At 64.6% G+C, this 27,862-nt stretch overlaps 5 protein-coding genes across 18 annotated transcripts in view; 3 read left to right on the plus strand and 2 right to left on the minus strand.

Annotated features, from left to right (window-relative positions):
• OPA3 (outer mitochondrial membrane lipid metabolism regulator OPA3) overlaps positions 1-729 on the minus strand; it is a gene marked incomplete at its 3' end in the record, with an annotated part of 998 nt that extends 269 nt beyond the window's left edge. Inside the window, exons 1-2 of the mRNA XM_080370812.1 lie at positions 529-729; positions 6-400 (exon numbers count right to left, since the gene is read on the minus strand). Coding sequence (XP_080226938.1) covers positions 6-400; positions 529-670 — 537 coding nt within the window. The 5' untranslated portion in view covers positions 671-729. The remainder of the gene's footprint in view (positions 1-5; positions 401-528) is intronic.
• Positions 730-1,896: 1,167 nt separating this feature from the next.
• Positions 1,897-9,402, plus strand: GIPR (gastric inhibitory polypeptide receptor). Of its 4 annotated transcripts, XM_080370817.1 has the most exons (14): positions 1,897-1,981; positions 2,747-2,841; positions 3,332-3,422; positions 3,502-3,609; positions 3,678-3,799; positions 6,141-6,244; positions 6,322-6,469; positions 7,197-7,356; positions 7,435-7,495; positions 7,622-7,691; positions 7,802-7,890; positions 8,274-8,412; positions 9,040-9,081; positions 9,167-9,399. In XM_080370817.1, the coding sequence occupies exons 2-14, from the start codon at positions 2,785-2,787 to the stop codon at positions 9,326-9,328; spliced, it is 1,353 nt and encodes a 450-aa protein (XP_080226943.1). In that variant the 5' UTR covers positions 1,897-1,981; positions 2,747-2,784; the 3' UTR covers positions 9,329-9,399. The 4 variants fall into 4 exon arrangements, with proteins under 4 accessions (XP_080226943.1, XP_080226940.1, XP_080226942.1 ...); XM_080370814.1 differs by having other exon boundaries at positions 7,197-7,495; positions 9,167-9,401; XM_080370816.1 differs by having other exon boundaries at positions 1,928-1,981; positions 2,769-2,841; positions 3,683-3,799; positions 7,197-7,495; positions 9,167-9,402.
• A 1,093-nt stretch (positions 9,403-10,495) lies between these two features.
• FBXO46 (F-box protein 46) lies at positions 10,496-13,974 on the plus strand. The gene is made up of 2 exons (XM_080370826.1): positions 10,496-10,621; positions 11,876-13,974. The coding sequence occupies exon 2, from the start codon at positions 11,974-11,976 to the stop codon at positions 13,828-13,830; it is 1,857 nt and encodes a 618-aa protein (XP_080226952.1). The 5' UTR covers positions 10,496-10,621; positions 11,876-11,973; the 3' UTR covers positions 13,831-13,974.
• Positions 13,975-15,058: 1,084 nt separating this feature from the next.
• Positions 15,059-19,220, plus strand: QPCTL (glutaminyl-peptide cyclotransferase like). 9 transcript variants are annotated; one of them, XM_080370840.1, is made up of 8 exons: positions 15,088-15,363; positions 16,089-16,226; positions 16,295-16,603; positions 17,043-17,198; positions 17,423-17,522; positions 17,706-17,822; positions 17,940-18,089; positions 18,854-19,220. In XM_080370840.1, the coding sequence occupies exons 1-7, from the start codon at positions 15,130-15,132 to the stop codon at positions 18,083-18,085; spliced, it is 1,200 nt and encodes a 399-aa protein (XP_080226966.1). In that variant the 5' UTR covers positions 15,088-15,129; the 3' UTR covers positions 18,086-18,089; positions 18,854-19,220. The 9 variants fall into 9 exon arrangements, with proteins under 9 accessions (XP_080226971.1, XP_080226970.1, XP_080226973.1 ...); XM_080370845.1 differs by lacking the exon at positions 17,423-17,522 and having other exon boundaries at positions 15,059-15,363; XM_080370847.1 differs by lacking the exon at positions 18,854-19,220 and having other exon boundaries at positions 15,079-15,363; positions 17,711-17,822; positions 17,940-18,157.
• AKT2 (AKT serine/threonine kinase 2) lies at positions 18,315-27,595 on the minus strand. Of its 3 annotated transcripts, none has more exons than XM_080370829.1 (14): positions 27,411-27,595; positions 24,518-24,664; positions 23,360-23,488; positions 23,055-23,166; positions 22,720-22,873; positions 22,416-22,547; positions 21,875-21,940; positions 21,676-21,744; positions 21,029-21,151; positions 20,683-20,811; positions 20,237-20,451; positions 20,079-20,166; positions 19,883-19,985; positions 18,315-19,615 (listed from the first exon to the last, which is right to left on the minus strand). In XM_080370829.1, exons 2-14 carry the CDS (start codon positions 24,561-24,563, stop codon positions 19,536-19,538), a joined length of 1,446 nt encoding a protein of 481 aa, XP_080226955.1. In that variant the 5' UTR covers positions 24,564-24,664; positions 27,411-27,595; the 3' UTR covers positions 18,315-19,535. The 3 variants fall into 3 exon arrangements, with proteins under 3 accessions (XP_080226955.1, XP_080226956.1, XP_080226957.1); XM_080370830.1 differs by lacking the exon at positions 27,411-27,595 and adding an exon at positions 26,402-26,545; XM_080370831.1 differs by lacking the exon at positions 27,411-27,595 and adding an exon at positions 25,623-25,709.
• Positions 27,596-27,862: the final 267 nt, after the last annotated feature.

Consider the following 27,862-nt stretch of genomic DNA (forward strand, 5'->3'; position numbering starts at 1 on the left):
TTAGCGCCGGCGGGGGCGTGGTTAGCGTCGACGGGGGCGTGGTTAGCGCCGGCGTGGTTAACGCCGGCATGGGCGTGGTTAAGGTTCGCGGGGGCGTGGCCGAGCCCGCCGGGGCCAGGCGGCAGGCGTGCCGCCATGGCCTCCAGCTCGGCCCGCAGCCCCTCCAGCCCCTCGCGCAGCTCCCGCAGCGCCGCCGCCTGCTCCCCTTCCCGGCGGCGCGTCTGCCCCGCCTGCCGCGCGTACTCCAGGTACAAGCAGAGCCCCCCAACGCCGAACACGATCGCTTCCCCCAGCAGCTCCGCCCCCAGCTCCGCCGCCGCCTCCTCGTTCAGCGGTTTCACGGCGGCGCCGCGGAAGCCCATCAGCCGCATCTTGGCGCGCATCTCCACCCAGTGATACACTGCGGGGGGGGGGGGGGGGCACTGGCTAAGGACCCCCGGAGTCCTTCCCCCGTGTGACACCCCCCCCTTCCCCCAGTCACCCCCTCCTCCCCCAGTGACCCCCCCCCCCCCCTCCGCCCCCACTCACGCTGGGCGGGGGGCAGGCAGATGTAGGTGCGGAAGAAGGGACTGGCGCGGGCCCCGGCTTTGATGCGCGCCGCCAGGGGGCGGCTCAGCTGGCGCGCGCCCAGGGTCAGCAGCTTGGCCAGCGGGAACGCGCCCGCCACCATCGTCCGCCCGCGCGCGCCGCCCTGACGTCAGCGCCGCGCGACGCCGGCCGGCGAGGGAGGGGGGAGGGGGGGGGGCGGGCCGCCCCGAAGCTCCGCCCGCTGCTCTTCGCGGGGCCGCGGAGACACCCGCCTGGTGCCCCCAGCCGACCCGCAGCCACGCCCTCTGAGCCCAGGACACGCCCCCTGAGCCCAGACCTGCAGCCGTGCCCCCTTTCCCCCGAACAGAAGCCACGCCCCTGAGTCCAGGCCACGCCTCCTTTACCCAGTCCAGGCACCGCGCGCCTTTAGACAACGCCCCGAAGCCCCGGCCCCTTACCCGGACATGAAACCACGCCCCCTTCCCACACAAACCCACGCCCCTTCACGCCCCAAACCCACGCCCCCTTTTCCCCGAACGGAGCCCTCGCTCCCTTTCCCACGCACTAAGCCACGCCCCTTTTCCCGACTTTAAGCCGCGCCCCCTTTCCTGCCTGAAGTCACGCCTCCTTCCCAATCCGAAGCCACGCCCCTTTCCCTCACACGCAGCCACGCGTGGGGGTGGGGGGGAGTTTTGGGGGGGGGGTTCGGGCTGTTTCTGCGTGACTCGTGGGTGACAGTGGGGCACCCGTGGGTGGTGTCGGACTCCCCTGGGTGACACTGGAGCGCTTGTGGGTGACACTGAAGCACTGAACCCCCCGTGGGTGATGTCGGAGCAGCCATGGGCAATGCTGGACCCCCCGGGGTGACACTGGCGTGCTCGTGGGTGATACTGGACCACCTGTGGGAGGCAGTGGAGCACCCATGGGTGATGTTGCTCCCCCCTGGGTGGCAACGGACCCCCCCTGGGTAACACTATGGCACCCGTGGGTGACACTGGGGCACCCGTGGGTGATGCCAGTCCCCCATGAGTAACACTGGATCCCCACTGGGTGACACTGGGGCACCCGTGTGAGACAGCAGGGTAGCCGTGGGTGATGGTGGAGCACCCAGGTGATACTGGACCACTCATGGGTGACACTGGGGCACCCGTGGGTAATGCTGGACCCCCTTGGGTGGCACCGGACCACCCGTGGGTGACACCACACACCCCCCCCAAGTGACCCTGGACCCCTGGCACGTGTGGGGCTTCCTGGGGGCTCTCCCACCCCAGACGTGGGCCACGCTCCACGGGTCACGTTGCTCCGCGTGTGCCCCCACCCCCCCCGGGTGCCCCCCCCCGGTGCCCCCCCGTGTCCCCGCCCCCCCGTGGGCGGGGACACCGGAGCCGGTGCCCGTGTACCGAGGGCGGTGGAGTCTCGCACTGAGCCGGTACCAGGGGTCCTGAGACAGGAGGTGGGGGTCCGGGGGGGGGGCGGTGTAAAGCTCACGGGACAAGGGGGTGGGGGTGGACACGCGTGGGGGGACTCAGGACACAGCGAGGGGGGCCGGGACAGCGAGGGGGGGACAAGGGACCCTGGGGGAGGGAGTCGGGACACCGGGGGTGGGGCACCAGCATCACGGTGGGGTGTCGGGGTGAAGTGGAGCGGACATGGGGGAAGGGGGGGACACGCGTGGGGGGACTCAGGACAGAGCGGGGGGGGGCGCCGGGACACCGAGGGGGGTGCAAGGGACACTGAGGGGGGTGCAAGGGACACTGAGGGGGGGACAAGGGACACCGGGGGGGGCAAGGGACACTGAGGGTGGAGCAAGGGACACGGGGGCAGTGGGGTGATGCGTGTGGGGGGACTCAAGGGATCACGAAGGGAGCCGGGACACCGAGGGTGGGGACAAGGGACACGGCGGGGGGGGGGGGACAAGGGACACGGGGGGGGGGCACGGGGCACAGAGGGGGCATGGGGCACGGGACACTGGGACAGGGGAAGCAACACGGGAGGGTGGGACAAGGGACACTGAGTGGTGGCACCTGTATCACGCGGGGGAGGGCCGGGGGGGGGGGGGCTGCTACCGGTCCCGTGTCCCCTCCACTGGAGGGACCCACCGGCAGCTCCCTGGTAACGACCACGTCAAAGCGGGGGGGGGGGGGGGGGGGGGGCAGGTCTGGTGATGGGGAGGGGGATGATACCGGTAACCCCTCCCCCCCGTGCCCCTCCCCCCCAGTACACCCCTCCCCCCACTCCAGGAGCCACTGTCACGACATGGGGCACTGGGCTATGCCCCCCCCCTCGCTCAGCCAGGTCCTGCATGGGGCAGAGGTGAGACACACCCCCCTCCCCCCCATTACCCCTGGGACCCCCCCAGACACTGGGACACACACACACGGCCCCTCCCCTTGCCTCATCGGGACCCCCAAGCCACCGGGACCCCCGCCAGGTGCCACCTCAGGGACGCCTCTACCCACCCAGGACCATGGTGGCCCCGCGGTGGTGGCCCCATGATGGTGGCCCCAGTCGTAGCGTCCCCATGGTGGTGGCCCTAGTTCTGGTGGCCCCCGTCATGGTGGCCCCATGGTGGTGGCCCCAGTTGTGGTGGCCCCATCATGGTGGCCCCAGTCATGCTGTCCCCCTCATGGTGGCCCCATGGTGGTGACCCTAGTCATGGTGGCCCCAGTTGTGCTGTCCCCATGTTTGCCCCATCCTTGTGCCCCCGTGGTGGTGACCCCACAGCGGTCGCCCCAGTGTGGCCACCCCAGTGGTGACACCCCCCTAGTGTCCCCCCTCGGTGTGCCCCCCATGTCCCCCGCAGGAGGAGCGCTCAGCTCAGGCAACGCTGGCCGCTTGGCACCAGTACCGGCACGCCTGCGAACTCCGCCTGCACCTCGACCCCCCAGCACCCGGTGAGTGCGCTGGAGGTGGGGACACCAGGGGGACACTGGGAGGACACTGGGGGATGCCCTGACCCCCCCACCCCACCAGGACCTGTTTGCAACCGCAGCTTCGACATGTACGCCTGCTGGGGGGATGCAGTCCCCAACACCACCGTCACTGTCCCCTGCCCCTGGTACCTGCCCTGGCACCACCGAGGTAAGGGCGGGGGAGTGTGTGTCCCCCCCCCCATGGGTGGCCGTGGGGTGACAGGAGGGGGTGCTCAGTGCAGGGTGGGGTGGTGGCTCGGCGCTGCGGACCCGACGGGCGCTGGGTGCTGGATGAGACTGGGAGACCTTGGCGGGATCATTCGCAGTGCCAGGATCCGGCACAGGAGCAACCGCTGCAGGTAGGGGTCTGGGGGCTGAGCTGGAGTGTGGGGTGCTGGGCGTGGGATGCTGTGCCGTGGGGTGCTGGGTGCTGGGGCATGGGGTGCTGGGGCACGGGATGCTGTGGCATGGGGTGCTGGGCTGGGGTGTGGGGTGCTGTGCCATGCCATGGGGTGCTGGGGTGTGAGGTGCTGTTGCGTGGGGTGCTGGGGTGTGGGATGCTGTGGCATAGGGTGCTGGGCCAGGGCGTGGGGTGCTGTGCTGTGCCATGGGGTGCTGTGTTGGGGCATGGGGTGCTGTGCCGTGGGGTGCTGGGTGCTGGGGCATGGGGTGCTGGGGCACGGGATGCTGTGGCATGGGGTGCTGGGCTGGGGTGTGGGGTGCTGTGCCATGCCATGGGGTGCTGGGGCGTGGGGTGCTGGGTGCTGGGGCGTGGGGTGCTGGGGTGTGGGATGCTGTGGCATAGGGTGCTGGGCCAGGGCGTGGGGTGCTGCGCTGTGCCATGGGGTGCTGTGTTGGGGCCTGGGGTGCTGTGCCGTGGGGTGCTGGGTGCTGGGGCGTGGGGTGCTGGGGTTTGGGGTGCTGGGGTGTGGGGTGCTGTGTTGAGGCGTGGGGTGCTGTGCCGTGCGCAGGGTGCTGTGCTGGGAGCTGCACCATGCTGTGATGTGTCACACCGCCGTGCCGTGCTGTGCGCCCTGCTTCTCTGCTGCGTGGCGGGCTGGGCTGTGCCATGCCCTGTCCGTGCCCTGTGCCGTGCTGTGCCCAGCGCTGTGCCCTGTCCATGCCCTGTGCCGTGCCACGCTGTGTCATGCACTGTGCCATGCTGTGCCGTGCCCGTGCCATGCCCTGTACCGCACTGTGCCGTGCTGTGCCCTGTGCCGTGCCCTGTACCACACTGTGCCATGCTGTGCCGTGCCCGTGCCGTGCCCTGTACCGCACTGTGCCATGCTGTGCCGTGCCCGTGCCATGCCCTGTACCACACTGTGCCGTGCTGTGCCCCGTGCCGTGCCCTGTACCGCACTGTGCCATGCTGTGCCGTGCCCATGCCATGCCCTGTACCACACTGTGCCGTGCTGTGCCCCGTGCCGTGCCCTGTACCACACTGTGCCATGCTGTGCCCTGTGCCATGCCCTGTACCACACTGTGCCGTGCTGTGCCCTGTGCCGTGCCCTGTACCACACTGTGCCATGCTGTGCCGTGCCCGTGCCGTGCCCTGTACCACACTGTGCCATGCTGTGCCGTGCCCGTGCCATGCCCTGTACCACACTGTGCCGTGCTGTGCCCCGTGCCGTGCCCTGTACCGCACTGTGCCATGCTGTGCCGTGCCCATGCCATGCCCTGTACCACACTGTGCCATGCTGTGCCGTGCCCATGCCATGCCCTGTACCACACTGTGCCATGCTGTGCTGTGCCCGTGCCATGCCCTGTACCACACTGTGCCATGCTGTGCCCTGTGCCATGCCCTGTACCACACTGTGCCGTGCTGTGCCCTGTGCCATGCCCTGTACCGCACTGTGCCATGCTGTGCTGTGCCCGTGCCATGCCCTGTACCACACTGTGCCATGCTGTGCCCGTGCCATGCCCTGTACCACACTGTGCCATGCTGTGCTGTGCCCTGTGCCATGCCCTGTACCACACTGTGCCGTGCTGTGCCCTGTGCCATGCCCTGTACCGCACTGTGCCATGCTGTGCCGTGCCCGTGCCGTGCCCTGTACCACACTGTGCCGTGCTGTGCCGTGCCCATGCCATGCCCTGTACCACACTGTGCCATGCTGTGCTGTGCCCTGTGCCATGCCCTGTACCACACTGTGCCGTGCTGTGCCCTGTGCCATGCCCTGTACCGCACTGTGCCATGCTGTGCTGTGCCCGTGCCATGCCCTGTACCACACTGTGCCATGCTGTGCCCGTGCCATGCCCTGTACCACACTGTGCCATGCTGTGCTGTGCCCTGTGCCATGCCCTGTACCACACTGTGCCGTGCTGTGCCCTGTGCCATGCCCTGTACCGCACTGTGCCATGCTGTGCCGTGCCCGTGCCATGCCCTGTACCACACTGTGCCGTGCTGTGCCCTGTGCCATGCCCTGTACCACACTGTGCCGTGCTGTGCCCTGTGCCATGCCCTGTACCGCACTGTGCCATGCTGTGCCGTGCCCGTGCCGTGCCCTGTACCGCACCGTGCTGTGCCGTGCCATGCTGTGCCCCATGCCACGCTGTGCTGTGCAGTGCCATACCATGTTGCACCGTGCCATGCCGTGCCATGCCCCGTATCGTGCTGTGCCGTGCCCCGCTACCCCCTGCCACACCCTGTGCCACCTCCCGGCGTGGTGCCACCTCCCCGTCGCCGTGTCCCTCTCCCCACAGCGCCAGGCCTGGCTGCTGGAGCAGTTCCGGCTCCTCTACACCGTGGGCTACTCCCTGTCCCTCGTGGCCCTCCTGCTGGCGCTGCTACTGCTCCTCACCTTCAGGTACCGTGGCGGGGGCACCCATGGGTGCTAGGAGGGCACCCATGGGCGCTGCTACCCACTGACCTTTGTCCCCACAGGCGCCTGCATTGCACCCGCAACTTCATCCATGCCAACCTCTTCCTCTCCTTCGTGCTGCGGGCAGGCGCCATCCTGACGCGGGACGCGCTGCTGCGCCGCCGCCTGCGCCCCGGCCCCGCACACCCGCTGCAGCTGCTGGGCCAGGAGGTGGGCACCCATGGGTGGGGGGGGGCACCCACATGGGGGACACCCGTGGAGCGGACAGCTATGGTGGGGGCACCCATGGGTGGGGACAGCCATGGTGGGGGCACCCAAAGGGTGGGGACACTCATGGGTGGGGGTTGGTGGGCTGTGCTGGGATGTGAGACCCAAGGGTGGGAGCTGGTCAGACATGACACTGGTCCCACCACAATCCTGGTGCCACCACGATCCTGGTGCCACCACGATCCTGGTCCACTATGACACTTGTCCCACCGTGACCCTGGTAGCAGCATGGTCCTGGTCAAATGTGATATTGGTGCCACCACGGTCCTGGTTCCCACCATGACATTGGTGCCACCACAACTCTGGTGCCACCACGATGCTGGTGCCACCACCATAACACTGGTGCCACCATGACATTGGTGCCACCACAGTGTTGGTGCCACCATGATCCTGGTCCAACATGATATTGTTCCCACCACAACACTGGTGCCACCATGATCCTGGTGCCACCACAATGCTGGTGCCACCATGACATTGGTGCCACCACAATGTTGGTGCCACCATGATCCTGGTCCAACATGATATTGTTCCCACCACAACGCTGGTGCCACCATGATCCTGGTGCCACCACAATGCTGGTGCCACCATGATCCTGGTGCCCCTCTGAGGCTGTTCCCCCCCCCCCCCCGCCGCTGCTGTCCCGCTGGTGCTGGGGTTGTCCCCAGGGCAGGCGGTGGCCAGCTGCCGGCTGGCCCAGGTGGTCACCCAGTACTGCGTGGGGGCCAACTACGGGTGGCTGCTGGCCGAGGGGCTCTTCCTCCACAAGCTCCTGGTGCTGGTGGCCTTCAGTGGCCGGCGCTGCCTACCTGCCTTCCTCCTCCTCGGCTGGGGTGAGCCCTGCTCTGTGTCCCCACATGTCCCCTTGGTGTCTCCGTGTCCCCTCCCCAACCTTGTCCCTGTCCCACCAGGAGCCCCCGTGCTCTTCGTGGTACCATGGGTGGTAGCGAGGTACCTCTATGAGAACGAGGGGTGAGGCTGCCACTCCTGCCCCCCATTGTCCCCACTTTGTTACCCCCAGGGGACACCCTGTCCCCTTGGGGATGTCCCCAAGGTTGAGGTCACCCCCCCATGTGTGTCACTCCCCCCCCATGGCAGGTGCTGGGAGAGGAACGAGAAGGTGGCAGTGTGGTGGATCATCCGCTGTCCCATCCTGGTGGCAGTGGCGGTGGGTGACATGGCGTGGGGGAGGGGTGGCTGTCACCAAGGGGGTGTCCCCACTGCAGGGGGTGTCCTCACCACAGGGGGTGTCACCGCTGGTGTGTCGTCCCTCCCCAGGTGAACTTCATGGTATTTGTCCGCATCGTCCGTATCTTGGTGGCCAAAGTCCGGGCGCATCAGGTGTCCCAGGGGGACACCAGGGTCAGGTGGGGACATGGGGTGGGGGTGTGTGTGGGGCCACACGTGTACGCTGGGGTGTGTGGGGCGGGGGCAGGGGAGATGTCACATCCTGGTCCCCGTGGAGTCTCCATGTTGTCCCTGCAATGTCCTCATGCCCACCATAGCCCCAGGTGTGTCCCCAAGCATGTCCCCACCTTTGCAGTGTCCCCAAACGTGTCCCCAAGTGTGTCCCTGGGGGTGGCCCTGTCCCGGGGGGCTCCCCATGCTGTGGCTGTACCCATCCTGGGGGTCCCCCCATCCCGGAGGTGTCTCTCGAGGTGTCCCTGTCCCTGGGGGTGTCCCCATCCTGGGGTTCTCCCTGTCCCAAGGGGGTCCCCATCCCGCGGGTGCCCCCCCCCCCTCCCCCCAGGCTGGCCCGCTCGACGCTGACGCTGATCCCGCTGCTGGGGGTGCACGAGGTGGCCTTCGCCCTGTTGGGGGAGGGGCACGGGGGGGGCACCCTGCGCCTGGTGCGGCTCTGCCTGCAGCTGCTGCTGTCCTCCTCCCAGGTGTGGGGGCAGGGGGGGCCGTGGGGGGCGGGAGGGTGCTGTGGGAGAGGCCACGGGGGTCAGGGGATGTCGGTGGGGGGCTCCGGGGCAGGGCATGGGGGGGCGGGGGTGTGCAGAGGGGGTCGAAGGGATGCTGGGGGAATGCGGGGGAGGTGGGGGGGGGGGCATGGGGGGCGGGGGGAGTAAGGGGTTGCCATGGGGGGCGGGGGGGGTGGGGTCGGAGGTTGCCATGGCGATCTGTGGGATACGGGGGGGTGGGGGGTGGGGGGGTGCGAGGGTGTGCCGTGAGGGTCGGGAGGGTGCTGGGGGGATGGGAGGTGTGTGTCAGTGAGGCACCATGGGGTCGGGACGGGTGGGGGGGCAGGGGTTGTGCCATGGGGGTTGGGGGTTGGGGGGGGGGGCTGCAGTGGGGGGGGGTGCAATGGGGGGGTGCGATGGGATGGGTGCTACTGCGGGGGGGAGGGCAGTGGGGGGGGGCAAAAATAGTGGGGTGCACTGGGGGGGCCTCCATGGGGGCTGCAGGGGGAAACTGCAGGGTGGGCTGCAGGAGGGGGAGGGGCGCATCTACGTGACCATGTGCACCCACATGTCTGGGTGCCCCCCGCCCCTCCCCCCCCCCTTCCCCAGGGCCTTGTTGTCAGCGTCCTTTACTGCTTTGTCAACAAGGAGGTGCGTCAGGGCAGTGTCGCGGGGGGGGGGGTGGGTGGGGTGGGGGGGGGGGCGGGGCATGTCGTGACATGTCGTGTGCCACCAGGTGCAGGCAGAAGTGCGGCGCGGGTGGCAGCGGTGCCGCCTGGGTGCCCCCGGCTCCCCCCGCGCCCCTCCCCGGGGCACCCGCCGTTATGTGGCTGTGGGGGGGCAGCACCCAGCCCCCCACCCCCCCAGGGGACCCCCGATGGCCGAGACTTGCTGCTGAGAGGGGGGGTGGGGGGTGGCACCTTTGGGAGCTGGGGGGGGGTCCCAAGGCCTTGGGGTGCTGGAAGGGGGGATGTCACTTTCACCTTTGGGTGCTGGGGGGGAGGCAGGGGGGGTTGGAGGGTGACCCTTGACACCTTGGGGTGCTGGAGGGGTCCTGACACCTTGGGGTGCTGAGGGGATTCGGGGGGGATCCCTGACACTTTGGGGTGCTGTGGGAGTTTGGGGGGGGGGGGTGTCCCTGACACCTTGGGATGCTGGCGGGGAGGGTCAGGGGGTTTTGGGGTGTGCGTGTCCCCTGACACCTTGGGGTGCTAGGAGGGGGGTTTGGGGAGTGTCCTCTGACACCCTGGGGTGCTGGGGGGGTTGGTGGGGGGGGGTTCCAGACACCTTGGGGTGCTAGGAGGGGGGTTTGGGGAGTGTCCTCTGACACCCTGGGGTGCTGGGGGGGTTTGGGGCGGGGTCCCTGACACCTTGGGGTGCTGGGGTGCTGGGGGGGTTGGTGGGGGGGGTTCCAGACACCTTGGGGTGCTAGGAGGGGGGTTTGGGGAGTGTCCTCTGACACCCTGGGGTGCTGGGGTGGTTTGGGGTGGGGTCCCTGACACCTTGGGGTGCTGGGGGGGTTGGTGGGGGGGGGGGTCCAGACACCTTGGGGTGCTGGTGGGGTTGGGGGGCGGGTTCAGACACCTTGGGGTGCTGGGGTGCTGGGGGCGTTGGTGGGGGGGGGGTTCCAGACACCTTGGGGTGCTGGGGGTGTGTGTGCTGGGGGTGTCCGAGTTGTGTGGGGGGGGTCCCAGGTGTCCCCAGCTTTGTACCCTAAAGAAACAGCGAGACCCATGAGTGACTCCTGTGAAATCACTTTGGGGGGGGGGGGGGGGGGGGGGCATCTCACACTGGCGGTGGGTGGCACTGGGTGCCGCTGGGCTAACTGGTAACGGGGGGGGGTGGGGTGCCGTGTCAGCGGGTTCCCAGCCGTGCGGGGGCGGGGTGGGTGGGTGTCACGAGGGGCGACAGCCCCCACCCCGCCCGCTCCCTCCCTCCCGCGGGGACACCCCCCGGCGCCGCACTGCACATGCCGGGCTGCGCCTGCGGCTCCCGGGCGGCGCGGCGGCGAACCACGGCTCCCACGGTGCTTTGCCCGACGCAGCCGCGGCTGCGCGCCCGCCCCGCGGAGAACCACAACTCCCGCCGTGCCTTGCCCTGCGCCTGCGCGGCTCCCGCCGGGAGGGCGCATGCGCGGGGCACCCCGGAAGCACCGCGGAGAGGCGGAGCGGCCGCGCCCGGCACCTGCCCGGTGAGCGGGGGAGGGGCGGCGGCACCGGGCGGGGCCCGGGCCGTGGAGAGGGAGGCGGGGGGGGGCCGGGGCGGGCGTGGGGGCGGCCGGGGTGTCGGTGAGCGGAGCCCCGGGGCCGGTGGTCGGTCCCGGCCGCTGGGCTGGGCCTTGGCTGGCCCCCGTGTTATAGGGCAGCGGGTGTTTTCCCGCTCGTGACACGCCGTGGGGGAGCGGTGGGGGGGTGTGGGGGTGGGGTTGTGCCCGCCGACCCACCCGTGACACATCGCGGGGAAAGGTGTGGGGGGGGAGGGGGCCGCGCGCGCCGCCGCCTTGGCGCTGCGGGACGGGGCCGCTGGTGCCGCCGCGCCGAGGGCACGGCCCCGCCTGGCGCGTGGGGACGCGCGTGGCCCCGCGCCGCGCGTGGGATGGGGGTGGCGGGCGTGTCCCCGTGTCGCACCCGGGGCGGGGGCACGCCCGGTCTCGCATCACACACGAGGGACATCGCCCCACCCCCACCCCGCGTTCCCACGGAGGGGTGGGGGGGTGGGCAGGACCGTCCCGTGGACACGCGCGACCGTGTCCGCGCCCCTCCCGTCCCCGCGGCCCGGGGGGGTGGGCGGGGTCGCACGACCCCGCCCCCTCCCGCTGGCCACGCCCCTTTCTGACCACGCCCCCGGCCCGCCGCTCTGCCGCCGTCCATATATGGGCATGGCCCGAACGCCGCTCTCTGATTGGCCGGCGCTGTCGCGCGCAGGGCCTGTCAACAAGCGGCGGCCGCTGCCGGTTCTTAAAAGGGGCGGGTGGGTCCGATTCGTGGGATTCAGCCCCCCCCACCCCAGCGGCGTTGCCGCTTTAAGAACCGGTAACCGGGCGTGGCTTCGGGGATCGGGGGCGTGGCTTCCAGTGTGGGCGTGGCATCCCGGGGACGGGGCGGGGTCTGTGCAAGGATGGGGAGCCGGGAGGCACCGCCCCAGTACTCTGCCCAGACTGGGAAGGGCCCGGTGATGGTCCTGTTAAGCCCCCCAGCCCCACACCGACCCCACACTGGCACTGCCAGCCCCACTGTGTCCCCAGAAGCTCCATACTGGCCCCATACTGGTCCCATACTGGCACTGCCAGCCCCATAGTGGTCCCATACTGGCTCTATACTGGCTCCGTACTGGCCCCATACTGGCTTTGCCAGCCCCATAGCATCCTCAGAAGCCCCACACTGTCCCCATACCAGCCCTACACTGTCCCTGCCATGCCCATTGACACCCCTTTCTTTCCTGACAGGCTTGGGCAGGGGCGCCGGCAGCCCACGGCATTGGCATCATCGGCACCGTTGGCATCATCGGCATCGTTGGCACAGTTGGCAGTGCGATGCTGCCCTGATGGAGCCCAACGCCTTCCCTCAGCTGCAGCTCTGGTGCCCGCGGCCCTTCGGCACCTACTCCCAGAATAAACCATGCCCCGGCCCCAGCTCCACCAAAAAAACCTTTTCCTGCCGCACCCCCGAAGAGCCTGCTGGAGCCCGGGCCCCCTCGGAAAACACGCCGCCGGCTCCTGCCGATGCTGCCCCAGTTCCCCCAGCATCGGCCGAGGAAGGTCGGGTGCTGCTGGACACGTGGTACGTCATCAAACCAGGAAACACCAAGGAGAAGGTGGCTTTCTTTGTGGCACATCAGTGTGGTGGTGGCACCGGCGGCACTGGTGGCGCCGGCGGCCGTGCCAGCACCATGAAGGTCAAGGGCAACTGGGGCAGCGATAGCTCCAAAGCCAAGCGGCGCCGGCGCTGCCACGACCCCACAAAGGGCAAACCCAGCCCAGCCTGGGCTGCCAGTGGCAGGGACCCAACTCGCCCTCTTCCTGGCGAACCAGCCACCACCGGTGGCACCAGTGAAGCTGCTGATTTGCTGTCGGTGGCGGAGATGGTGGCGTTGGTGGAGCAGAGGACGGCGCTGGCGTTGCAGAGCTTTCCCCGACCTTGCGGCGCTCCTACCGCTCCTGTTGTCTTTGTGGAGACAGCTGGCAGTGAAACCAAAACGCCAAGCGGCTCTGATTGCAGCCGGGTAGCTGAAGCCGTTGCCCACTTTGAGTCACGGCAACGGGAGCATGGTGGCACCCGCCCCAATGGCTTGTGCCGCCCGGGTGCCGAATGCGCCACGGCGGCCTCAGCAGCAGCGGCGGCGGCTCCCGGCGAGGTGCGCATCGCTTTCCGCATCTCCAGCGGCCGCGAGCCCCGTGCCAGTGCTGGTGCTGCTGCCGAGGCGGGCGCTGTTGGGCGTCCTAATTGTGTCTTCATGAGCTGCGGGACAGCAAGTGGTGGCAACGCTGGCGGTCGCGCCAAGGACAAGATCACCTGTGATCTCTACCAGCTGATCAGCCCTTCCCGCGACACGCTGCCCAACAATGTGGAGTTCCTCCTGGCCGCTGCCAGCCCCAGGGGGGACAGCGACGGTCCTGACATGGCCATGGGGTGTGGCGAGGGCTCAGCCACCATCACCAAAGCGGAGCCAGGTGAAGGAACCGGCGAAGGGCCGTTGGCGTCGGCGCGGGATTGCACCTCTGGCTTCCACGTGGACGTGGTGGTGACGGGGGTGGTGGATCAATGCGTCTTCTTTGGCAAGGACAGCACCAAGAAGATGAAGGAGGAGACGGTGCGACTGCCGGCAGCGGCGCAGGAGGACCCACCGCCAGGCCAGCTCTTCCTCTTGCCTGTCCCCGAGGAACCGCCGGCGCCAGATGACGCCGAAACTGGCGAGGAGCTGCCGACCGTCCCCGACCCTTCGCTTTGCCGCTTGTATCGTCATGTCTCCCATGATTTTTTGGAGATCCGCTTCAAGATCCAGCGCCTCCTGGAACCTCGGCAGTACATGCTCCTCCTGCCAGAGCACGTCATGGTGAAGATCTTCAGCTACTTGCCCACCCAAGCGCTGGCCGCCCTCAAATGCTCCTGCCATTACTTCAAATCCATCATCGAAACCTTCGGGGTGCAAGCCACCGATTCCCGGTGGAATCGCGACCCCCTTTATCGCGATGACCCCTGCAAGCAGTGCAAGAAGCATTACGAGAAGGGGGACGTGTCCCTCTGCCGGTGGCATCCCAAGCCCTACCACCACGACCTGCCTTACGGCCGTTCCTACTGGATGTGTTGCCGGAGACCTGATAAGGAAGCGCCTGGTTGTAGGGTGGGTTTGCACGATAATAATTGGGTGCACCCGGCCCCCCGGCGTGATGACGGCAGGTGAAGGGACAAAGGCCGGCAGGGACGGTGGTGGTGGGTTTTTTTGGGGGGGTTGTGGGGGTTGTGGGGGGTTGGGGAGGGCAGAGGAGGAGGAGGTGGAAAAGAAAGAAAGGAAAAGAAAAAAGAATCGTCGAGCGCTGGAATGTGATGGGGAAGGTGGGAATGGGGGGGTGGTGGTGGGGGAGGGGGCGTGTGTCTCATCTGATGGCACTGGGGAGGGTGGTGGGCACGTGGAAGGTGACGCCAGCCCTGTGGAGGTTGGTGGCCTCTTCTGGGGTTGTGTCCTGTCTGTCTGGAGGGTGATGTCCCCGTGGAAGGTGCTGGCCCCATGGAGGTGACTTGAGCCCTCTGGAGGGTGGTGGCCCTCTCTGAGGTGGTGTTCTGGGCCTCTTCTGGGATTGTGTCCTATCTGGGGTGACATCCCTATGGAGGGTGACATCCCTATGAATGGTGGTGGCCCCGTGGAGGGTGACAACCCTGTGGAAGATGATGGCCCCACGCAGGGTGACATCCCTATGGAGGGTGACATCCCCATGAAGGGTGGTGGCCCCGTGGAGGCTGCTGGCCCCATGGATGGTCGCATCAGCCCCGTGGAGGGTGGTGGCCCCCTCTGGGGTGGTGTCCTGTCCTGTCCATGGTGACGTCCCGGTGGAGAGTGCTGGCCTCGTGGAAGGTGATGTGCCCATTGAAGGTGACATGTCCACAGAGGGTGATGTCCCTGTGGAAGGTGACATCAGCCCCATGGAGGGTGGTGGCCTCCCCTGGGGTGATGTCCTGTCCATGGTGATGTCCCTGCAGAGGGTGACGTCACTCCCCACCCCAGTACAGAGTGACACCCCCCCCCAGGTCACAGTGACACCCCCATCTGGGATGTCACACATGCCCTCCCCCCGGTGCAGGGTGACACCCCCCCCTCGCCGTCACGGTGACACCCTCATCTGGGATGACACCCCCCCCCCACCCGCCAGCCCCAGGTCACGGTGACACCCCCATTCCGGGTCCCATCTCTGGCCCGACCCCCCGCCCGAGGTGACACGCTCCGCCCGGGGTGCAGCTCCCCCTCCAGATAACGTCACACATGAAGAATGACGTCACGCCGGCACGCGCCGGGCCCGTCGGCCGCGCGCGCCCCCTCCCGTGCACGCGCCGTCGTGTCCCCGGCCCGCTCGGCGGGGGGGGCGTGGCCTAGCACCCAAACCCCGCCCTTCACCCAATCAACGGCGTCCCCGTCGTCCCGTGGCCACGCCTCCGTCAACCCGCACCTCCTATTGGCTCCGCCCCGCCGCAGGCCCCGCCCCGCGCCATGCGGAAGGGCGCCGGTGGCTCCCGCCGCTCCCGGGTGGCGGGTTCGGGGCCCGGGGCCGGCCCGGTGCTGGTGCCGGGCCCGGTGCTGGTGCCGGGCCCGGGCCGCAGCCTCTGCCCCCGCTCTCGCCGCTGCCCCCGCCCGCTGCTGCCGCTCCTGCCGCTCCTGGCGCTGGCGGCCGCCGCCGCCATCTTCTACAGCGCCTGGTCCGGAGGGGAACGGGACACCGGCCCGGTGAGCGGGGGACATGGACCGGGGGGTGGTTGGGGTGCCCCGGGAGCCCCCCGACCGCCGACGGCCCCCCCCAGCCCCTCACAGGTCCCCCGGCCACCATCGTGGGGCCACCCAGGGCCCTCCCACCCCCCAGGCCCCCCTCAGATTATGGGGTAACCCATCCACGGGCCCCTCAGCCCCTCCCGGGCTCCCCAGCCCCCTCCAAGGCCTCCAGGACCCCCCGACATCCCATCACGTAGGTACATCCACAGGCCCCCCATCCCGCACCCATCGCCCCCGCTTCATGTACCCAACTTCCTTAAGCCCCCCCAGAGACCCCCAAACCCCCCTGGGGGACCCCCCGCCACTTATCCAGCCCGCTTGGGATCCCCAATTCCCCTGGGGACCCCCCCATACTGACCCAGCCCCCCCAGGGACCCCCAAAACCCCCCTGAGGGACCTCCCCACACTGACCCAGCCCCCCCAGGGACCCCCAAACCCCCCTGGGGGACCCCCCTGCCACTGACCCAGCCCACTTGCGATCCCCAATTCCCCTGGGGGACCCCCCCATACTGACCCAGCCCCCCCAGGGACCCCCAAAACCCCCCTGGGGGACCCCCCTGCCACTGACCCAGCCCACTTGTGATCCCCAATTCCCCTGGGGGCCCCCCCCATACTGACCCAGCCCCCCCAGGGACCCCCAGATCCCCCTGGGGACCTCCCCACACTGACACAGTCCCCCCCAGCCCCTCCCGGTCCCCTCGGAACAGGGTCTCCGGGCACTCCTGGGGCAACTGGATCCCACCCGCCTGTGGGTCACCTTCCTGCGGCCCCTCCTGCGGGAACGGGTCCCGGGGGGTCCTGGGAGCCATGCTGCCCGCCAGGTAAACCCCCCCACCCCCACTCCTTGGGTGCCCCAGCACCCACCACTGGGTGCCAGCCAGCCCCTCAGTGGGGGTCTCTGTCCCCACAGCACATCGTGGGGCATTTGGTTGCCCTGGGGGCTACCTGGCACCTGGAGCTCGATGCCTTTGAAGCGGCGACGCCACGAGGCCCGGTGACCTTCACCAATGTGGTGGCCACGGCGGCCACTGCTGCCCCTCGCCGCCTGGTTCTCGCCTGTCACTACGACACCAAGGTTTTGCCCCCCGGGCTGGGCCAGCAAGTTTTTTTGGGGGCTACCGATTCGGCCGTGCCATGTGCTATCCTCCTGGAGCTGGCGGCTGCCCTCGACCAGCCCCTGCGGCGGGCCAAGGACAGGGTGGGTGATGGGTGCCCCCAAGTGCTTGGGGACCTTTCCCAGACTCCTGGGTCACTCCCCTGGGTGCCTGGGTGTCCCCCCACTGTGACACCCGGGACCCTCCTGACGGCCCCCCTCCCCCCCCCCCACACACCTCCCAGGGCACCTGGAGCCCCCCTGGATGCCTGGGTGTCCCCCCAGTGTGACACCTGGGTGTCCCCTGACCCCTGGACACATGGATCTCCCCTAGACCCTCCCACCCCAGGTTCCCACCCCCCCTGCTCCCCGACACCCGATTCCTCCCCCACAGACAACTGGGTCCCCCTCCCCCCTAGGACACCCAGGTCCCTTCTGATGCCCCTGTACCCAGGACATCTGGGTCCCCCCCAGCACCCCACCCCACCCCTCCCCCAGGTGCCTGGGGGTGTCCTTCCCCCCCCCAGTGACACTGGGGTCCCAGCAGGGTGCGGAGGTGACGCTGCAGCTGCTGTTCCTGGACGGGGAGGAGGCCTTTGGGGACTGGAGTGCCACCGACTCCCTCTACGGTGCCCGGCACCTGGCGGCGCAGATGGCCACCACCCGCCACGGGCCCCACGGCACCCAGCTCACTGCCATGGTGAGTGCCACCAAGACCTGCCATGGTGCCACCCAAGGGTGGGGGGACCCCAAGGTGATGTGGCTTTGGCCCAGCTGGGGCAGTCGCATGGTAGTGGCACTGTGGTGTCCCTGTGCTGGTGTCCCCATGGCCATACTGGTGGCCATGCTGGTGTCCCCATGGCTGTGCTGGTGGCTCCACAGCCATAATGGGGTGGCCCCACGGCCATAATGGTGTCCCCCCAGAGCCTACTGGTGCTACTGGACCTGCTGGGCGCCCGCCACCCTGCCATCCACAGCCACTTCACCCGCACCCACCACTGGTTCCTGCGCCTCGTCGCCATCGGTGGGACACGGGGAGGGGGACACGGCGGGGGGGGGATGGTCACAGGATCGGGAGGGGACATGGGGGTTGGGATAGGGGTGGAAGTGGGGACAGGATGGGGATGAGGGGGTGGGGGGTGGGATGGGGACAGTGGCGAGGCAGGGGGTGTCACAAGGTTTTGTGTTGTGTCATCCCCCCCCCAAGAGCAGCGGCTGCGGCGGCTGGGGCTGCTGCACGCTGCCCCCCAGGACCAGCCCTTCTTCCGCCTCAGCCCGGCCCCAGGACCTGTTGAGGATGACCACGTCCCCTTCCTCCAGCGAGGTGACCCCCCACACCCATCCCCTGGGAGTGTCCCCCCTGCCCCCAGGTCTCCGTGGGACCAGGAGCAGAGTGGACACTTGATGTCGTCCCCCCCCCCTCACTGCCATGTCCCCACAGGTGTCCCTATCCTGCATCTTATCCCCACACCCTTCCCCCGTGTGTGGCACACACTGGAGGACACCGAGGACAACCTGCACCCCCCCACCGTGGAGGACCTCTGCAAGATCCTGGTGACCTTTGTGGCCGAGTTCCTGCAGCTCTGACCATGTGTGTGTGTCCCGTCCCACCCCCCCAGTGCCACCAGTGCAGCCACCAGTAAAGCACTTGGTGACCGATGCTGCGTCCTGGTGCCATCACCTGCTGTGGGGACACTTCAGGGGATGTGGGAACAGGTGCTATAATCAAGAACCCAGGGGTGGGGGCAGGATTTTGGGCTTTAGGTCCCCCCCCCCCCCCGCAAAAGAAAACACTAAAAAAAAAAAAAAACCACCAAAAAAAAAAAAACCCACCCCCATTTTATTGCTTGTACCGTACAAATAAGAGGGCGGGTGAAAGCCACCACACCTGAGCCACCAGCCCACCGCCGCCGTGCCAAGGGGTGTCCTCACCCGCCCCGCTCTGGTAATTATATTTTTTAAGTTAATTCAACAAAATTTGGGTAATCGGGGAATTAAGGAAGCAATGGCACCAATGGCACCGAATTGCGTGCCTGCCGGTGGGCACGTTGCCCCCGTGGAGATGCTGGGCAGCACATCCAGCTTGGCACCAGCGTGGGTGGTGGGTGCAGGTGCAGCAGTGAAAGCCGGGTCTGGTCCCGGTCCTGGTGGCCTCTCCCAAAAGGCAGCTACGGAGCATCCAGGGGTGGGTCTGGCACCAGGACAACCCCCAGTCCCGCCAGCACCGCAGGCTGTTGGTTCTGGTGACGCTGTTTGTCCACCACGGAGGCTGGAGGTGGTGGTGGTGGGTGGCACCGATGTTACCTCAACTCCTGGCTTTAAGGCACGGGGAGAAGCCACACTATTGCTTTTTAGGATCGGGTTTTCCCTCGGGATGCACCAGCTACTGGCGGGGTCCAGGCGCTCCCCTCCGCGGAGGCACCGGGTTGATTTCTCAGTCACGGCAGGTTCAGTTCAAAGCAAAACCGGGAGGATTTGAGGGGCTGAGATGTGCCCCCCACCATCTCAGGGCATGGGGGGGAGGGGGGGGGTGTCCTGCCCTGTTGTCGTCCCCCCACTCACAGCAGATGGTACCAGATCCCAGCCACAGTTGTTTTCTTTTTTTTTTTTTTTTTTTTTTTTTTGTTGTTGTTGGCTTTTCTTCTCCCCAACTGGGAGCACTGGGTTTTACTGGCCGGAGGAGCTGACCAAGCTTCCGGAGGCAGTGGTGGTGGCAGGGGTGGGGTGTCAAGGCCACGGTTGGAAGTTGGAGGGGGTGTTGGTTTCCAAAGCTGTGAGCACTTCTAGGAGTTTGAAAAAATAAAAATAATAATTCACAAGAAGCGCAGTCCTAGGCGAGGGGGGCAGGAGGCGCGGGGCCAGCGGAGCAAGAGCACTTGGTGGGCGTCCCGAAAGGGGCTGTGGCACGATGCCGGTGAGCCGCAGCGTCCCACCTCCCCTCTGCTGGGCAGGGAAAAGACATTCCCTCCCTCAAGCTGTTGAGTGAACCCCTAAACCCTCCTCTTCCTCCTCGGATGCTGAATCCTGCTGGTGCCGGTTACTCCCGTATGCTGGCGGAATAGGAGAACTGGGGGAAATGTGTCCGCTGGTCGCTCTCCAGGGAGCCCATGTTGTCATCTGCAAGGCAAGGAAGGCTTTGAGGACAAGGAAGATGTGGGATGAAGCCACCTTGGTGCCTTCAGAACGTTCCCTGTGCCCACCAAAGCCACCCAAGACCCTCTCAGGGCAGCGCGAGGCCATCCCCCAGCTTCCCCAGGTGTTCCACAACGCCACCACCACCAGCCACAGGAAAAATGAGGGGCGCACTAGGAAGGGGCAGAGGGGACAAAGGAGGGGGTCCCATGGTTTTTTTTGGGGGGTGGGGTGGGGTGTGTCAGCACTCACAGCGATCCGGCGGGGTGATGGTGATGGACTGAGCAGTGAACTCGTCGTCAAAATAGCGCGTGTCGATCTCGGATGTCACTTGGGGTTTGAACGGGGGGACCAGCTGGTGGGAACCGGGAGAAATTTGCTCGCTGGCAGCAGTCCCCCCCACCCCAGCCCCTTCAACCCCCTCAAAGCCCTTCCCACCCCTTCCCACCTTCTTCTGCACCACGTCCTGCCAGTTGATGGGGGCGAAAAACCGATGCTCCATCACCTCCTTGGCATCGTTGGGACCACCGCCGAGCCTGCAGGTACAGAGAAAAGCGTCCAAAACCGCCAGCAGCACCCCCCAACCTCCCCAAAACGGGCCCTCACCTCTGTTTGGGATCTTTTTTGAGCAGCCCGGCCAGTAAGGATTTGGCCTCGGGGCTGAGGGTCCGAGGGAAGCGAATCTCCTCCATCAGGATTAGCTCGAAGAGGCGTTCATGGTCCTGGTTGTAGAAGGGCAGGCGCCCGCACATCATCTCATACATGACAACACCCAGGCCCCACCAGTCCACGGCGCGGCCGTAATCATTGTCCTCTAGGACCTGCACAGGAGAGGATGGTGAGGATGGAGCAATGAGGCCGAAGCATCATGCGGCGATACAAGGAAGGAGAAGGGAAAAGCGGTCTAAGTCCAACCACCCCTGCAACCCAAAAATGTTTGGAAAAGCCCCCGTGGCTCCGCTGCCACCTCGGACTGAGGGAATAACCTCCACAAAAAGAAACAACGCAAAAAACCCTGGGGTTTTCCCCACTGTGGGAAGTGCATCCAGTACCTCCGGAGCCAGGTACTCAGGAGTGCCGCAGAAGGTCTTCATGGTTGCTCCGTCCGTGATGCCTTCTTTGCAAAGCCCGAAATCGGTGATTTTGATGTGGCCGTCTTTGTCCAGCATGAGGTTTTCCAGCTGAAATAAATAAGTAAGTAATGGAGAAGTGGGAGAAAATATTTGGAACCGAGTGAAACTGGGAGCGCTGGAGCGGCATGCTACTCCCCAAAAGGCTCCGTTGGATGGCTGGGGTGGGTCTCAGTCTGTCACCATGTGATGGGGACAAGTGACACCAGCCCAGGAAGATTAAAATCACGCCGGTGCCAAGACAGGCTGAAGGCTGCCGGGCTGGTACCTTGATGTCCCTGTACACCACATCCCGGGAGTGCAGGTATTCCAGCGCAGAAACAATTTCTGCACCGTAGAAACGAGCTCGGTCCTCTGTGAAGACACGTTCTCTCGAGAGGTGGAAAAACAGCTTGAGGGCAAGAAGGAAAAAAAAAAAAAAAAAGAATAAAAAAAGAGAACGGCTGATCAACAAGTGCTTAAAAACAACATAAAAATCCAGGGAAACCCGGGTTAATCGCTCTCAGCACACGGCTAATGCGGTCATATGTGTCCTAAGCTCCTCGCTTTGAGCCATCAAAATATTGATGCCCCCTCCTTGCTCTGAGATCCGAGGGGGAAAATCCCATGTGTGTTGTCTGCAAGAGGCGAGGGAAGCACGTCAGGCTGGAGGAGCAAAGCCAGACACGAGCGCTGGGGGTAAGGCGACCGAGCCAGCGGCACCCACACCCTCCCCGGCGATGATGGTGACCCCAGCTGGTTCCTTCGTGCAGGCAATGGCCTCACCGGGCTACCAAGCACCAGGAAGGCAAGCGAAGGGGCAGGAAAACAAAAGAGCCGGTGCTCTACCTCCCAAAATGTGTTGAGGGGGGATTGGGGGTGTAACTTGTCCACTAATGAGCTGAAAAGAGCAATTAAAACCACAGAAGCTCCCACCTCTCCGCCGTTGGCATACTCCATGACGAAGCACAGCCGGTCGTTTGTCTGAAAGGCATATTTCAATGCCTGCAAGAGGGGGGAAAGCCAAAAAATAAATAATTTGGAGGAGCTGCGGGGCTCTGTGCTTCCAGAGGAGCTGGGGGTGGGGGTGGGTGGGAAGGACAGGGTTGTTTCAGGGTGTCCCAACCGTCCTTACAGTGAGGAAGGGGTGCCTGGTGTTCTGCAGCACCCGGCTCTCTGTAACAGTGTGCGCCACCTCGTCCTGCAAAGGGAAGGGAAATGAAGCGCTGTTTATCCCCCCCTTGTTTCTAGAAAATCCCAGATTGTCCACTGCTGCTAACTAGTCCCAGAAAAATAAACAACAAAAAAAAAACAAACCCCAAAACAAGCTCAGGGATGGGAGTCAAAAGCACCAACCTCCTTTCATCCCTGGGGGGTGAAATGTCCAGGAGAGGACAGGGTAGCATCGCACCCCACGAGAGAGGGATCCCTGTGCCGCTCCATTGCGCATTATGACACACGCCCGGGGGGGGGTTGATGGATAATTCCTGGAATTCCCCTACATCTCCAACAGAGCAGGGGCCAGCTGTCACTGGGCAGCTTTGGGGGTGCAGTTGGGATGCTTTGATCTTTAAAGGTCCCTTTCACCCAAATTATTCTACAATTCTACCATCTCCCCCCGAGTCCCACCGGTTCCTGATTCTCCCCCTCCCGCTCTGCTGGTGTTTGGCACGTACCTTGGCGATGATGACCTCTTTCCGTAGGATTTTCATGGCGTAATAGCGGCCAGTGGCCTTTTCCCGCACCAAGATGACCTTGCCGAAAGTGCCCTTGCCCAAGAGCTTCAAGTAATCGAAGTCATTCATGGTCTGGGGAGAAACGGGGAGACAGGGGTGGGAGTTTGTGGCGCTGGCAAGCGGGAGCCGGGATGGGAAAAGGGTTTTCCAAGCCATTTCCCACACCATTATGGTGGTGGCAGAGGACACGGTGGGGATGAGGCTTGGTGATCCCAATCCAGTGCTGCTCCTGGGAGGGACTTACGGCCTTGGCACGGGTTTTGCTGACGGCCACCTCCATCTCTTCAGCACCGGTGCTGTCATTCGGAGATCCGCATTTGTAATCCATCGTGTCCGCCTCCGGTTCTTGGTTCTTCAGGCTGTTTGCTACCGTCTGGATGGCTCGCATCCACTCCTCGCTATGGAGAAAAATGGGATTGGTGGTGAGGAACACTGAAGGGGGCTGCGCCCGCCCCCTGGCCTTTGCAGGCAGGTGGGAGTCACAGCTGAGAGATTTTGGGGGTCTCCATCCAGCTAGGATGAAGGCAAAGTGCTGTTCGTTCCAGATTCCCAAAGGAAGGGGCCATCCTGCGCGCTTACCGCTCTTCGGGAGAGTCCACGTGGAACGTCCTCTCGATGACCGTCGTCCACTGCAAACATCGGATGACGAAGGTGTTAGGCCGAGGCCGCTCGGTCTTCATCAACTGGCACTCTGCGAGGTTCCAAAATTTTTTTTTAAAAAAAATCAATTACAAAAAAAAAAAAAAAAAAAAGACAGGAGAATGGTTTGGGATCAAATATCCTCAAGCTCCAAACCATTCTTTAACATCGTTGGGGAGGAAGACACCCTGCCTGGTGCTGGCTTGTTACCACGAAGAGCCCAGAGGGCACCTGTGCCGACCTACCGGCTACGGAGAAGTTATTCAGAGGTGGGAAGCTGTGGTCGGACGTCTCCGGCCGTTCCTTGTAGCCGATGAAGGAGCCGTCGCTTTTCAGCAAGAAATAGCGAGGCCGCCACGTTTTGATGTATTCCCCTGCGAGAGAGGGATGCAGAGCATGGCACAGGCTTTTTGAGGAAGGAGCCCTCATTGCTCATTGACCAGACGAAAAATTAAAAGGCAGAAAGACTCTTCGTAGATGGGAAATTAAGCGGATGTTTTGTTGGTTTTTTGGTTTTTTTTTTTTTTTTTTTTTTCCCCCAGGCTGTTTCTAGGAGCTGCTTTGGAGAAGCTCCTGCCAAAAGCAGCCGTGGTTTTTTTTAGGAGAGGTGGGAGCAGCAGGTCAGCCCGAAACACGCTCATTCCGAGGGAATGCAGCGCAAAAAAGCTCATGGCAGCTCCAAAATCGACCCAAAACAGCCTTGGCAGCTCCAGTAAAGAAATAACATTGGAGGGAAGCCCCCGGCTTCCCTCTATCCAATTATATTTGCCTGGAAGAAGGAGGAATCCACAAATCTGCTGGATACAGGGATCTGGCTAGGCTGCTTCTGGGATAAAGGTGGTGGGAGGCGCCTGCTCCCCTTGCAAGGGAAGGAAAAAAAATCCGAGCCACCTTCAATGGGTCTAAAAATACCTGCTCCATGCCTGCAGCTTCCACAATGCCATGACATTCCCCGTTGCTCAAATAAATCTAAATTACAAAATCAAGCTAAAAATAAAAGAGCTGGCTGGGGGCGGGTGGTCTCGCTGCAGGGCCACCACAGTAGGTGATCTGGCCCAGTGGGGTTAGAAGGTCTGTGCGGTGATGGTGGGACGGTCCTGTGGCTTCCCAGTGTGGCAAGCACTTAAAAATAACGTTCCCAGGGGATCTGCTGGTGTCACAGACCGAATGCTGGTGAAGTGGTGGGTTTTGGGATGCCCTGCGGTGCCTTGCACCCTGTTTTGAGGACGAGGGGAAGCAGAGAACCTCCCTGATTTGCCCTAGGGAAAGGTTAAAATTGCTGGTAACTAGAAACCGGTGCTCTCCTTTCCCGGTGGCAGCTGTGGTGCCCGATCCCCGGCGATGCCCTGGCTTTGGAGAGCTGCCACCACGGCAGAGCCAGCTCCCCGGCTCGCCCCCCTCACCTCTCTTGTGCAGCCAGCCCTCCTTCACCACCAACACTTCGTTCATGGTGGTGCCACGGGCTCCAAGACCCTCTCCGCTGTAGGACCGGGCAAGTGGCTAACGCCAGCAGCAGCAGTGGCAGGAGGAGTGGCGAGAGCCGAGACAACCTACAGGAGAAGAGAGAGATGCTCAAAGAAACCCAGCAAAACTCCCAGTGCTTTTCCTTCCCCTCCCTTGAGGGGAGGCAGCTGATTTCGGCACTAAGCCACCCCCCTGCACCCATCCAAAACTCCTCTGCTGCACCAGTTCCCCACCCCCACCCCCAACCCCCAAATTAAAAATTGGCGCGGTGGCCTTGCAAACCCGGAGATGCCAGGATGGAGCAGGTTTGTTGGCATTGTCCCTTTACCTGGCTATCGTGGGATGAGGGGTTAAAAAGCTTTGGGAGGGTTGGACAAGCTCAGGGGGCTGCCGGGGGGGCAGGGGGGGGGGAAAACAGGGAACGTGGTCCCTTGCAAAACAAACAGCTAGGGAAAAATTAATCGGAGTCACCTGATGGGATTAACTTGCCGGGCAATGGGAGGTGGTGGGACAAGGGGACGGCTGGACGGGATTGTCCCCACGTTGGGTTTCCCCCAGAGTCACCCTGGGCTCGCTGCCTCTCCCATCCCCCAGCTTTAATCCAGCTCAAATCAACCCCAACCCCATAAATTTACAGCCAGGAACGATGGTTTGGGGTTTTCTGGCTGCGCACGAAGCCAGGCAAGAGCCAGAGCAGCCCGAGGTGAATTGCCCAGACACAACGGGATCCTGACAGATCTCCCGCTCCCCCCCAGTCGCTCTGGATCAATCCCAGCTCCTGCCTAACTCCCCAGTTCCCCGCCTCACTTTAAAACCTCCGCTCTCACCTTTAAATCTCCCTCTGCTGCGGGGACAAGGGGGCTTCGGAAAGGAAACACAGGCAGGGGGAGGGAATTAATTTCTTTCCCTTTCTCCATGCCTTCCTGATGCAACCCTGAGCATCCTGGAATGCTCCTGCAATCCCAGATGGGACTTTGGGGGGATTCTGCTTGCCCCCTAGGCTCCTCTCCTTGCCCACTCGGGCAGAACACACACAGACAGGACCTGGCAGTGCACGGAGCTGATGGTTTCCCAGCTGCTGAAGGCTCAGTCTCCGGATGGCTCTGTTCCTGGATGGGCTCCAGTAAAGAGCTTGTTGATGTTAATTAAAAAGGAAATAAAACGCCATGTAAAAAAAGGCTCTAATTAATTTCAGAGCTGGCTTGGAAAGGCTGAGCCAGTTGCAAGTGGTCCATGAGGGATCCGGATGGTGGATGCAAACAAGATCACGAGAGGCTTTCAGTAAAAAAAAAAAAAAAAAAAAAAAAAAAAAAAAAAAAATATAAAATTTATAAAGATCCCCCAAATTATGTAAATCATCCCCTAAACGATTTGACAGGGGTGAGGATGCAGGATTTTGGGAGCACAGTGGAGAGGACCAGCACATGGAAGGCAGGTAAAACACGGCTGGGATGCAATGAGCCTTTGAATCCAGCAGCGGAGCTAAAAAGATTTTCGGTGAGGTCCAGGCATCGCTTGTTGGCATCCAGGGCTTGATCCTCCACTGTGCTAATTATCCCGGCTACAATTAAAACCCTTCAGTTGGTCGTAGCGGACCTTTGATTATATTTCTGTGCAAAGTGCAGGGCGGCAAGGCTCCCCAAGCCAGAGCCTGCAGCTTTCTCCGAGCCGACATCGAGCTGTTCTTCAGCAGCGATATCAAAAAATAAATAAAATAATAACGATGTCGGATTAAAAAAAAAATCCACAAGCCCCAATCGTTGCTTTTTGGGTGGGTTTAAGGATTAATTGTGACAGCGGGAGAATCGCAGCATCAAAAACACCTGAATACCGGGTCTCCCAGTGCTGCTGCTCCTTTCTGGGGGGATCCCAGTACAGCACCGCCTGACACCCCCCCTGCCCCCCAGTAGGGATGTTCCAGTCTGCAGAGAGCCCCCAAATCCTGCTCCCCTATGGCAGACCCCCTCCCCCAGCTAGAAGACCACAAGGAGCCCTCCCCACCATCCAGCCCCCTGGGACAGGGTCTTCCAAGCCTGCCAAAGCCCCCCCAACCCTACCAGGACCCCTCCAAAGCCCACCATGCTCCTACTACACTCCCCCCCCCCCCAAACCCTGCCAGGACCCCCCCCAAACCCTGCCAGGCTCCTAGTATATTGCCCACAATCCCGCCAGGACCCCCCCAACCCTGCCAGGGCCCCTCCAGAGCCTGCCATACTGGTACACCTCCCCAAGACTGCCAGGACCCCCCCCCCGAGCCTGCCAGGACCCCCCCCCCCGAGCCTGCCCCGCTCCTAGCACATGCCCCCCACAAGCCTACTAGGCCTCCCCATGTCACCCACCCCGCCCCCCCCCCCATCCTACCAGTCCCCCTTATCCCAAGCGCCCAGGTCAGGCCCCATAAGCCTCCCATTGCCCCCCCATTCCAGGCCTGCCATCCTACAAAGACACCCCCCCCCCCAAAACAGAGCCCTTCCCCCACTGTAAAGCCCCTCACTGCGACACCCCCTCCCCCGGCGGCGGGTGGTTCGTCCCCGTAACATCTCCCGCTGCGAGGCGGGCGCATGGCAGGGGTACGCTGGGGGTGGGGTGGTGAGGAGCCCCCCCACTGCTCCGCGGGGTGGTACGTTCCCCGCGGCACCCCTGAGGAGACGGGCGGGTCCATTGAGCTGCGCGACGGGGGCGGCGCCGCGTTCCCCCGGCGGAGGGGGGCGGGTGGTGCCGTTCCACGCAGCGACCAGTGGGGGGCGGACGAGCCCATCACGCCGCGTAGGGGGGGGGGAGGGGGTGGTGAAGGGGGGATGGAGGGGGGGGGGAGCAGGGCCGGCTCCTCACCTGTCATGGACGCCGCAGGCCCCGCCGCCTGTCGTCGCTCATCCCGGTAGCGGTTGGGCTTCCCCCCCTCCCGCTTCGGTTCCGCCTTATCAGCCCCGACCGTGGCCGCGCTCACGGAAACCCCGCCCGCTGCGGGCCCACGCACGCAGGAAGCGGAGACGGACGGGGAGGATGTGTTTTGTTCTTTTTTTTTTTTTTAGGGGGGGGGGGTGCGGCGTGGGGGGGGGTGTCGGTAAGGGAAAGACCCCGCTCGCCTCCCGGGGGGCGCGGTGCGCATGCGCAACCGCCTCGAACCGCGCCTGCGCTGCGCCTGCGCGGCGCCGCCCGCCCCGCCCCCTCCCCTCCCCGTCCCTCTTGTCGCATAAATTTAAATAAATTTACATACATTTCCCACTCCGCCCGGACAGGAGAAACGGGCTAAACCTGCAGGTCTATCCCATGCCTGAAAACGT

Source organism: Falco punctatus (genome assembly GCF_963210335.1).
Source record: "Falco punctatus genome assembly, chromosome: 22".
Lineage (NCBI taxonomy): Eukaryota > Metazoa > Chordata > Aves > Falconiformes > Falconidae > Falco > Falco punctatus.